Source organism: Schistocerca piceifrons, chromosome 9, assembly GCF_021461385.2.
Source record: "Schistocerca piceifrons isolate TAMUIC-IGC-003096 chromosome 9, iqSchPice1.1, whole genome shotgun sequence".
In the NCBI taxonomy this organism is placed as follows: Eukaryota; Metazoa; Arthropoda; class Insecta; order Orthoptera; family Acrididae; genus Schistocerca; species Schistocerca piceifrons.
In genome coordinates, this window is record NC_060146.1 from 114,163,611 (window position 1) to 114,176,492 (window position 12,882).

General features: G+C 40.2%; 1 protein-coding gene across 1 annotated transcript in view; it reads left to right on the forward strand.

The window, feature by feature from the left end:
* Positions 1–12,882, forward strand: part of LOC124716914 — a 381,964-nt gene that overhangs the window by 250,287 nt on the left and 118,795 nt on the right. Inside the window, exon 18 of the mRNA XM_047243483.1 lies at positions 724–911. Coding sequence (XP_047099439.1) covers positions 724–911 — 188 coding nt within the window. The remainder of the gene's footprint in view (positions 1–723; positions 912–12,882) is intronic.

The following is a 12,882-nucleotide window of genomic DNA, read 5'->3' on the forward strand; positions in this document are numbered from 1 at the left end:
CGATCATCAGATCTCACTCCGTGTGACTTTTTTCTGTGAGGACACATTAAAGATTTGGTGTATGTACTGCCCCTACCATGTGATGTAGCAGAGCTCCAGGAGAGAATACGGGACACGACTGCCACAGATGATGATGCCATGTTGGGACGGGTATGGCAAGAATTCGATTACCGTATTGACATCTGCTGGGTCACTCATGGTTTGCATATCAAATGTTTGTAAAAGAAACTTTCAGAGTTTCTCTTCAAAGTGCAATATGTATGACATCTGTACAATGTTTAGTTCCTGTGCAATAAATAATTGAAAGCATTCCCAGACTTTATGTACACCATGTATTAAGTTAATTTGAGAAATAGTGGCTAATGAAGTACGTTTTCAATTTTCTTTTGAATTGGTATGGATTTTCAATCTTTTAATTTGTGAGATGGGAGCTTGTTGAATATCTTATCACCAGAGTATATGACTCAAATTTGAAACTTGAACAAGAGGCAAAGTCTACACGAAAATTATTTTTGGGTCTTATATTGTCATTGTGCAAATCACAGTTCACCTGAATGATTTTTATCAGCAACAAAAACCAATAAGAAATAAATCTGTTGGGAAGTAAGTGTGAGAATTCCAAGATCCTTCCATCAAATGGATAATTTATATCTAAATAATGTTGATGATAATAGTGATGATAATAACTAATGAATAAACTTAAAATGATTACCCTGACTGCAGGCTTTCTGTGATCTCGCACTCAAACTCAGTGAAACTGAGGCAGTATCATCGAGCAGTGACGCATCAGATCGCTGTGTGTCTGTAGTCGTGGATATCCTGTTGAGGTGCAGCAATGCCGGAGTCGAAGAGACTGCAGCGGCAGTCCTCGGTCAGATGGTGCGAGTTTCCACACAGCTCCAAAGAAATGGGTAAGCATCTCTATGATTTGTACATGCCACAAAACATAAATTCTCATATCGTGATCTACACTGAGGTGACAAAAGTAATGGGATAGCAGTTGTACATATAAACATGGCAGTAGAATCACGTACACATGGTATAAAAGGGAAGTGCATTGGCAGAAGTATTGTGTACACAGGGTATAAAAGGTCAGTGCATTGGCAGAGCTGTCATCTGTACTCAGGTGGTTTGTGTGTAACATTTTCTGATGTGATTATGCCCGCACTGTGGGAATTAACAGACTTTGAAAGCAGAATGGTAGATGGGGCTAAATACATTTGACATTCCATTTTGGAAATCATTAACACATTCAATATTATGAGATCTACAGTGTCAAGAGTGTGCTGAGAATACCACATTTCAGGCATTACCTCTCACCAGTGATAACACAGTGACCAACAGCCTGGACATAACAATCTAGAGCTGTTAGAGTTGTCATTGCTACCAGAGAAGCAACATTGCAGAAATTGATGTGTGTCATATGACGAATGTATCCATTTGGACAGGTGGCAAAATGTGGTGTTAATGGGCTACGGCAGCAGATGGTCGATGTCAGTGCCTTTGTAACAGCATGACACCATCTGCAGTGCTTCTACATCTACATCTACATCTACGTCTACATTCATACTCCGCAAGCCACCTGACGGTGTGTGGCGACTTGTGACCATATCGCTTGGATCCTAGATGATTGGAAAACCGTGGCACCATCAGATGAGCTCCGATTTCAGTTGCTAAGGGCTGATAGCTGGGTTCAAGTGTGGTGCAGACCCCATGAACCCATGGATCCAGGTTGTTAACAAGGCACTTTGCAAGCTGGTGGTGCATCCATAATGGCATGGGCTGTGTTTACATGAAATGGGTTGCATCCTCTGGTCCAGCTGAACTGCTCTTTGAGTGGAAAAGGTTATGGTTGGGTACTTAGAGACCATCTGCAGTCATTCATGGACTTCACGTACCTGAACAATGACGAAATTATTATGGATGATAATGCACCATATCACCAAGCCACAACTGTTTGCAATTTGTTTGAAAAACATTCTGGACAATATGAGTGAATCATTTGCCCACTCAGATTGCCCAATGTGAATGCCATAATGACATCAAACATTTATGGGACACAGTTGAGAGGTCAGTTTGTGCATAAAATTCTGCACCAGGCACACTTTAGCAGTTAGGGACAACTATAAAGGCAGCATGGATCAATATTTATTCAGGGGACTTCCAATATATAGTTGAGTCCATGCCACATTGAGTTCCTGTACTATGCGAGGCAAAAGGAGGTCTGACACAATATTAGGAGTTATCCAATGACTTTTGTCACTTCAGTGTACATGTTCATCTACACATGTACATTGCAAGTCACCTCACAGTGCGTGGGGGAGGTTACTTCTGGCACCACTCTGTTTACGCTCCTTTACTGTTCCATTCACAAACGTCATGTGTGGAGAATGATAGCCAGTAAAATTTCTCTGATTTTCTCATTGTGTTCACTTTGAGGGACATGTATGTGAAGAAGAAATAAGTTGCCCTAATTCTTCTTAAATTTAACACATTCGGAACAGCTAAAGTAAACTCTGCAATGCACGCTTCTCTTGTAGTGTCTGCCACAGGAATTTGTTTAGCATTTTGTAATGCTTTCACACAGATTAAAGAATCCTGTAATGAAACAAGATGATCTTTGTTAAATCCCCCTTATCTAGTCTATTAATCTAGCTGGTAATGTCCTGATGCTAATGAACAGTATTTAGTTTTTTCTAAGCCACTCCTTTGATGGATGCATTGGGTTTAAAATCTCAGAATATTTAAATGTAAAGTAAAATACTACATTATTAGCTACTCTTTGTACAGTTCATCAGATTACTTGGACTCAAAATGTGAAGTCAGGGCAGCTGTAATACATTATCTGATCAAAAGTATTCAGACACCTATTAGTGAACAGTAATGTGGTGTGTGTCACCCCTTCACCTTTATGACAGCTTGAATTGTACTGGGGACACTTTCAGTGAAGCGTCTGAATGTCTGTGGAAGAATGGCAACCCATTTTTTCCTCAAGAACCAAACCTGAAGAAAGTAGTGACGCTGGGACTGTGGAGCACAGTTGACATTCTAACTCATTCCACAGTTGTTCAGTACTCTGAGTTGGCCAATCCATTTCAGGAATGTTATTGCCTACAAAACTTGCCTCACAGATGCTGTTTTATGAGAGGGCTGATACAGTCATCTCTCTGAACTGTTCCTCTACTGTATGCAGTTCGCAATGCTGTAAAATGTGTTGAAATCCTTCAAAATTTAGTGTTTTCATAAGTGCAATAAGGGGACCACACCATAACCATGAAAAACACTTCCGTAACGTAACACCACATCCTGCGTACTTCACGGTGATCACAAATAACGTTCTCCTGGTATACCCCACCTAAACACTTCCATTGTATTGCCATGGGTGTAAAATGTTCATCACTCCAAATCACTCACTTGTTTCCAGTCATCCACTATCCAGTGGCATCACACTTTACATCACCTCAAGCATCACTTAGCAATGACTACAAAAACCTGTGGCTTATGAGGAGCTGCTCTACCACTGTACCACATTGTGTTCAACTCATTACCCATAGTCATTGCCATAGCCTGATTGCTAGTAACTCTTTAGAACTCACTAGTGATTCCTTCCACTGATTTCATTCAATTTTTTCCAACACTCCTCTTCAGTGCTTGACAGTCCCTGTATATTAGTATATGAGGTCTACCTGGTCTCAGTTTAGCTGAGCTTGTTCCTTTGCATTCTCACTTCAAAGTCAAATTACAGCACCTATAGAAGATTTGAAATATCCCTGACAGATTTGTTTCTGGGGTGACATGTCTGGTCCACATTCAAAGTCATTGAGCTCTGCTGACCAATCCGTTCTGCTCTTATTGCTTCTCTACTGGCAACACAATACCCCACGTCTCACTCTGGTGAATCCATCTCTCACATCATCTGGTGGCCACTTCCACATTACATAGGGGTGTCCACACACTTTTTTTATGGCTGCCCGAGTGTGGCAACCATAATTTGGATATGGAGTAGGACGTGACCAGGTGGTGACTAAAATCTGGTGGCAGGAAAATGATTAGTGACAAATAAGCACCAGCTAGTATAAAACAGTTACTTAGCTTTATTGACAGCGAAGAGTGTACCATAGATACAGTTCCAATTAGTGTCCAAAGAATATTCCTGATTCGTGGCCTAAGTCGTTATACAATACTGAATCACACAACAAGCTACCTAACCAGACAATGAACGATGGCACTGTCAACTGCAACGAGCTGTCGGCAACACTTCCTGACTCAGGGCCAGTGCTCCTGTTATATTGTGTAGCCAGAGGGCACTGTAGGCCCCAGCTCAGCAATGGCGCGACGTCTTCAGTCGGCTTCAACGCCACGTGCCACCGGCAGTCGCGATGGGAAACTGTGGCAACCGATGCGACTGCAGGACATGTGCAATATTCGGTTGGGTCTGCGGATACAACATTCCTCCCTCCTTGAAAGGCCACCGAGACGTCAGGTGCTGCCAGGGTCTGACGACGAAGGGGGGGGGGGGGGGGGGGGGGGGGAGGGTGGCTACTGTGAGACGACGGACCAAGACCGGGTGGCGTCTACTCCCGCATCCTGGCATTCACCCTGCACTGAAGCCAAAACAACCCCAAGGATGCAACGCACAGCAGCCACGATGGACCCAACACTTAATGCACCTGGATGCTCGAGGACGATGATGAAGCCTTGGGCGGTGGCGAAGATGACCCAGGAGAAGAGGCAGTGATGGAGTCCCAGCTAGGAAGAGCCATAGGGCGGGCTGGACCAGCCCAGACAACTGTATCGACTTCCATCGGGGAAAGCTCCTGCAGCGACGACAGCTGCGAGGGCGGGGTCGATGAGGGATGCCCGCCATCCAGGAACCGGGGCAAGTCCACCTGTGGGTCTGCAACCGGGAAGCCTGCGGAAGTGTCGCTAGCACGGCAAAGCCGTAGCTGATTGTGGTGGTGGCGCTGCAAGCCGACAGGGGTGGAAACAAGAAATATGTGGGAACCCAACTGCCGGACGATGGTACCCTGCCCCCCAGCGGTGGCGGCCGACAAACAACCTGCAATACACAGGAGTGTTAGGCGCAAATCAATCATGCAGCCGCAGCGGTGCTGGCGTATGCAGTGGCGGGTGCAGCAGGGTGAGCAAAGTTCTGTTGCGATGGCCATGAAACAACTCTGCCAGCGACGGGCCAACACAAGGCTGCGAATGATAAGATGAAAGGAATGTGAGCAAAGCTTGGTCTCTTGTGTGGGTGACGCAAAGTGTGCTTATCTGTTGTTTAAAAATATGGACAAACTGCTCAGCCTCACCATTGGACTGAGGGTGGAAAGGAGCACTTGTGAGATGACCAATCCCATCATCGTCGCCACTTTTATGGCTGCCCAGGCATGGCAACCATAATTTGGATATGTAGTAGGACGTGACCAGGTTGTGACTAAAATCTGGTGGCAGGAAAACGATTAGTGACAAATAAGCACCAGCTAGTATAAAACAGTTGCTTAGCTTTATTGACAGCAAAGAGTGTACCATAGATACAGTTCCAATTAGTGTCCAAAGAATATTCCTGATTCGTGGCCTGGTCATTATACAATACTGAACCACACAGCGAACCAGCTAACCAGACAATGAACGACGGCACTGACGACTGCAACGAGCTGTCTGTAAGACTCCCTGACTCAGGGCCAGCGCTCCTGTTATATCATGTAGCCAGAGGGTGCTGTAGGCCTCAGCTCAGCAATGGCGCGACGTCTTCAGTCGGCTTCAACGCCACGCGCCACCGGCGGTCGCGATGGGAAACTGTGGCAACCAATGCAACTGCAGGACATGTGCAATATTCGGTTAGGTCCACAGATACAACAACTTTTGCTCAGGTAGTGTATTTGTATAAGATCGGTCTTGACTTTGTCAGTGTGTAGACAGCTAATGGTGGTTTGTCTAAAGTTGAAATGCTGTGTTTGAAGTATTAGATAACAACAACAACTGAGTAGTATAGGAGGAATAGCAATGGCGTTTTATAAAGGTGTTCTTCAGCTAACATACATGTGTGAAGCAATCTAGCAGTAATTCCCAGAATTATCCATTTGAGTTGATTAGTTCTGGTCACAGTTTGTGGTTAGTGTACTTTACAGATGCAGCCAGCAGTGCTGTCTTCTGACTGTGAACGTATAACTTGAATCATTCTACATCCTTCATGTTGGAATTGATGGAACACAATGTGTGAATGATGAATGACACATATATAAGTGCATACACTATCCTACCTTTTGGAATTATTAGTTCTTTCATCGTGGTCACTTTTGCTTTTATTTGTGTCTATTGGTAGTACGTAGTACTACATGTTTGATCTCTGAAAGGTAAATACTAATCAACAATCCTGTCTCATAATGTATTTATTGTCTCGAGAGAATTTGTAGTTATGTGGATAAAAAATTAGCCACCAAAATATTATAACTGTTTGCTCTAACAGAAGAAAATTATCTGTTTCAAGTACAGCAGTGTAGTCCTCTTTCATTCTAATGGTGAGTGAATGTACTGAGTACCTCATGTGAACATATTTCTTCTAGGGTAACTTCTCTTAATCTCTCTCTCTCTTTCTCTGTCTCTCTCTCTCTTTCTCTCTCTTCCACCATTCATCCCATGATTTGGTAGTGTAATAGCAGCAATAATAACAGTAGAAGTAGTAGTAGTAGTAGTAGTAGTAACAGCAGTAATTTTATTCATCCGTAGATCACTTTTCAAGGATACTGAACTTGACGTAGTACTTTTTAGGCTGACAAAATAACTTAATTCATATATACGGGAATTTGCATACTTCATCAAGAGTAGTGACTGGTGTATTGTGACGAGCCAGTTGCTCAGCAACCGTTGAACAGAAGTTTTCTGTTGGTGAGAGATCTTGAGAATGTGCTGGCCAGGGCAGCAATCAAACATTTTCTGTATCCAGAAAGGCCCGTACAGGACCTGCAACATGCGGTTGTGCATTATCCTGCTGAAATGTAGGGTTTCACAGGGATCTAATGAAGGGTAGAGCCACGGGTTGTAACACATCTGAAATGTAACATCCACTGTTCAAAGTGCCATCAATGCGAACAAGAGGTGACCGAGACGTGTAACAGTGGCACCTCATACCATCACGTCGGGTGATACGGCAGTATGGCAATGACGAATACACACCTCCAATGTGCATTTACCGCTATATCGCCAAACATGGATGCGACTAACATGATGCTGTAAACAGAACCTGAATTCATCCGAAAAAATGACGTTTTGCCATTCATGCACCCAGATTCGTCGTTGACTACAACATCACGGGTGCTCCTGCCTGTGATGCAGAATCAAGGATAACTGCAGCCATGGTCTCTGAGCTGATAGTCCATGCTGCTGAAAATGTCGTCAAACTGTTCATGCAGATGGTTGTTGTCTTGCAAACGTCCCCATCTATTGACTCAGGGATTGAAACACGGCTGCACGATCCATTACAGCCACATTGATAAGATGCCTGTCATCTCGACTGCTAGTGATACAAGGCCGTTGGGATCCAGCACGGCGTTCCGTATTACCCTCCTGAACCCACCGATTCCATATTCTGCTAACAGTCATTGGATCTTGACCAACACGAGGAGCAATGTCGCGATAGGATAAACCGCAATCACAATAGACTACAATCTGACCATTATCAAAGTCGGAAAATTGATGTTACACATTTCTCCTCTTTACACGAGGCATCACAACAACGTTTCACCAGGCAACGCCGGTCAACTGCTGTTTGTGTATGAGAAATTGGTTGGAAACTTTCCTCATGTCAGCACGTTGTAGGTGTCGCCACCGGCACCAACCTTGTGTGAATGCTCTGAAAAGCTAATCATTTGTATATCACAGCATCTTCTTCCTGTCAGTTAAATTTTGCATCTGTAGCATGTCATCTTTGTGGTGTAGCAGTTTTAATGGCCAGTAGTGTAATTAAACTTTCACTACTTGAGACAGCCCCCATGAAAAACGAGTGATGGTAGGACAATGAATCTTTGTGTAAACATTTGTAAGGACATGTGGAAGATAAATAACATATAAACCACCCAAAGAAACACATTTTGATTGCCACCTGAGAGGATAACATTTATTAATTAGGTACCATGTTTACACTGCAGGTCATAAATGTTGCTCAATGTGATGAACATCTGTATCCACAACAGCAACACTTTTCAAATGGTAGGCCATGGAACATTCAGCTGTTGTAACACAGCTTGTGCACTGCTTGAAGATCACACATTGCATCCAGCATTCTGTCATGATAACAGTAACTTCTTCAACAGTTCGTCCTGCAATTAGGCGTTGGTCTCTCTCAGGAGCAATTCCCAAATCACCAGTTAACTCAAACTTCCAAATTGTGTTCTTTGACCCCAGTGTGGAAAGAGGACCTCTCTGTTTTTCTTTAACACATTAGTACTCATGAAGAGCACAGCACTATTGCTGTTGTTTTCATAAAACAGCCTTACTATTAAAGTCCTGTTCACCTAGTCCAGGTCCATGTTGACAGTCTGCAACTGTAATGCACACTGACACACCAGTACTGTTACTTGATGGCAGCTCACCTGCTAGCAACCAAATCCTGCAGCACACAGCCTGGATGTCATTCCTATGAAGTTCGGTACCTGTATAATAAATAGTTTTCCATCTACACTGATTCAAGTAGCAGAAGTTTAATTATAAACATCCTGTGCAGTAGTGTTTTGCAAAGAAGTTATTTAATAATGTAATACTAGTGTTACACTGTCAATTCATTTCCCACTCCCAGTCACTGCGCACGCTACACAGTCTATGTACACATTATTTCATAATGTGGCTCTACACATACTAACAGTTCACTCAGGACCGTAGTGATGATGGCTGGTGTCTGTTCTGTGTATTACAACTTCCCATTCACTAACTGGGAAAACTGAGTTGCTATCCCTCTGTAATAACTGAGGTGTCAGGAAAACAAGAGTAAGGTTTTACTATTATGCCTTGCATCACTTTGGAAGACTGTTTTTCCACAAAATAAAGAAAGAGAAGGAAAAATACATAGTTTGAAGGCATTATATGAAATGATATATGTTGTATTAATGTCATTATTATTTGTATTTGTTACATTTTTTACCAAATCCCTACTCTCTATTGTCTAAGTAACCCTTGAATGTATAGAATGTATTGCTTAACAGGTACATTGTAACTGTCTTTTTAAATAAGTTTGTTTTAGTAATTTCCCTAATCTCTCTAAGCAATTTACTGTACAGTCTTAGTCCTTGTTATAAAATGCTGTTTTGAGTCATATGTGAGATTCTGTATTCTGGTGCAAAGTTCTAAATGAGCTCTTGTCTGAAGTAAAGGAAGCAAATGAGAATCCCCATAACTTCAAAATAAAATTAAAAGAATATCACCATTCTTTCTTCAAATTACATGGTTATGGAGGTTTAAGGACTGAAGATTTCTGTTGGGAGCATCATAACCAGCAATGCTTAGTATAAACAAATTTCTATTCTTTAACATATTGACTGCCATCCGTCAGAAACACCAGTGTACTTATACAAATAATAATCAAGCAGTAGTTTGTAAGAGATAACTATTTTCTATAATAGAAGAAACAGCAACTTTTTTTCAAAGTAATTGCTTTGCTGATAATTTTACTATATTTAATTTAGCCTCTGTGATTACAGATAGTATGTATCAGTTCAACATTAATTAGAGTTGTCATCAACCTGAAGATAGGCTAGAACACAAAAATTCTTCAATAAGAATACTCCTATTGCAAGTGGTATGCTCTTTATTGCCTCCAGCCATCTCTTACCTCATCCTTACAACAGCATGTAGATCAATAATTAATTAATTATTTTGTAAACCTCATATACACACATCATAAGACTGTTTGCTGAAAATCTCCTCATACCTTGTAAAATATGAAAATTGGTTAGACATTGTATGTATGTTTTATCCTCATCAAGATAAGTGATCATTCTTTTTTCTTAATTTTGCTGTAGCATTTCTATTATTGGTCTTTGTTGAATAATGACTCAAACAACGATCCTTGTAACAAAAAGGTTTAAGGTTCTGCAAAATCATGTATTTGATTAAACGAACAATCTTATTCTGCTTGATTCAATACTTCTGTGAATACTGTAATTTCCATCTTCATTAATATGTGGACACTACATTGTACACATTAACCAATACTGCATTACATGTCATAGTCCAATCAATTCTAGGAATAACTATCACAAGATTACATATAAATAAATAAAAATTTTAAAAAAAGCTGTATATTATGAGAGCCCAGGGATGACACTTATGAGTCACTAAATTTTTTGGGGCACCTACAACAAATGAACAATAGGCTTACCAAAAAGATCTTCTCATTGATTAAAAGCTCCAAGACTGGAAGCCTGTGGCTTAATGAAGTACTAAAGGAGTTGGATTCGGCTGGGACCTCTGATCTGGAGGTAGAAGATCATTCCCAATTTTGTGCTATGGTAGACTCATGGACCCTACCACCTAGAGTCCCTGAACATCGGAAGCTCCTTTCTCAGGAGAGAGAGGAGAAATTATCAGCAGTGCTCAAGACATATTTGGAATGGAAGAGAGCATCAAATAAGAATGAGTCATAAGTGCTCCTTAGTAGGCTTAAATCAATAATAATAATAATAATTATGTCTGTATAAATTTTGTTACTTCCAATGTAAATTTTTAGTGTAGCTGATATCAAGTGCAATAGTTACCTTTATGACTTGTGTGGTATCAATAACAACATAATCCTGGATAGTTTATAAGAAAATATTCCAAATTAAAAATTAAAAAAACTATTTTAATTATAACATACTGACTAATTCTGGTTACCAAAAAATTATAGTTATAAGACAAAATTTATATAAATGATAGCCTCCCCTAGATCGAATGTATTATACTAGGATTTTCAAAAAAATTGCAATCCAGGCTTTCTTGGTAACAGCTTTGAAAATCTCAATATTTCAAACACTTTTTTCTAAGTTTTTATGTATTTTTTCAAGCATTATATGTGATGTTGTAATCGTTACAGCTTATCAAAAACTTAGCATTTGTAACAACATTGCAGAAGCACATGACAACAGTCTAAATGCCAAAGATGACATCCTTCAATAAATTGTCCTCAAAATATGTTGAGAATTTATTCAAAAGTTCATGAGTAAATAATATATGAAGACAAGCAAAGTTTTAAAAATGTGTAGTAACTATAATCATATAGTCTTAATATAAATGCTAGTTTCAAGTGACAAAAATCTGACATAAAGTGTCATGTTTTCATTAAAACAGTGTATTGGGTTCTTCATTAAAGTGACGTCCAGTTTTACTATACACTTAACCAAACAATCCAGCCAGTTATGGGGTGGGGTCAGGTGTAAAAAAGAAAGGGGGGAGGTTGGTTATACAGATAAAATGAACAACACTGTGAGACTTGACACACACAACCCCTTTTTTTAGGTAAAAGAAACTGTAAGCACCAGGAAAAAATGCTAGTACTCCCCTAGTGTTGAGCATTTTGTTTTGTAGTTTGACACTTTTCCATTTAAAAAATTCCGGAAGAATTATGCACTTAAAGTAAATAAAATACATGATAAAAACAGAACTAGCATTTGTGCAATTAATAGCTGCAGTTTACAAGAAGTACATTAGTTCACTATCATGTGTATTCACATGCAGATAATTTATTTATTTATTTATATACTTGTTCCATAGATCTGTACATGTGAGCAAGTCACTCAGATGTGGAACGTGTCAATATACATAACAAAATACATAGAATAAAGACATTGATATAGTATTAATAACAGTGCACAAAAGTCATACTTATTAGCTTAAGAACTAGTCAACATAAATGTGAAGATAGAGTTTCATATTTAGGGCATTGTTGCATTTATTTTAACCTTGAACAGTAATCAAAACTTCCCACTTTGGGTTTAAAAGTGACCCAAAAATGGAACTGAGAAAAACAGGAATTTTTACATTAGGGCATTGTTACATTAGTTTAACAGTAAACAGTGTCAAAAAAATTTAAAAACATCTTTCCAATCTGGGTTTTACTTATTTCTCTGAAAGAATTCCTCTAGTGAATAAAGTGAGGTCTCAAGTAAATAATTTTTCAAGCTACGTTTAAATACTGATGTACTACTCCTTATACTTTTGATGCTGTTGGGTAGGGAATTGAAAATTTTTGTTCCAGCGTACTTTACCCCTTTCTGAATAAGTGTCAAGTTCTTTAACTCACAGTGGAAATCCTCTTTTCTTCTGGTGTTATGTTCATGATGTAGGCAATTCGTTTCATACAGAGTGGGGTTATTTATTATGAAGCACATCAGTGAATATATGTACTGAGATGTTGCTGTCAGTATTTCAAGTTGTTTAAAAAGATTTCGACATGAGGTTCGTGGGGGGTACACCACAAATGATTCTTATTGCTCTTTTTTGTGCTGTGAGGATTTTCTTTGCGGCAGGTGTATTGCCCCAGAAGATGATGCCATAACTCATGACTGAATGAAAATAGCCAAAGTAAGCTGACTTTGAGATGGTAATGTCATTGAAGCGTGACAAAATAATACACTGTACAGCCAAAGACACTGGTACACCTGCCTAATATTGTGTAGCGCCCCCATGAGCACACAGAAGTGCTGCAGCATGATACGGCATGGACTCGACTAACGTCTGAGGTAGTGTTGGGGGAAATTGACACCATGAATCCTGCAGGGCTGTCCATAAATCTGTAAGAGTACAAGGGGGTGAATATCTCTTTTGAACAGCATGTTGCAAGGTATCCCACATATACACAAAAATGTTCATGTCTGGGTAGTTTGGTGGCCAGTGGGAGTATTTAAACTCGGA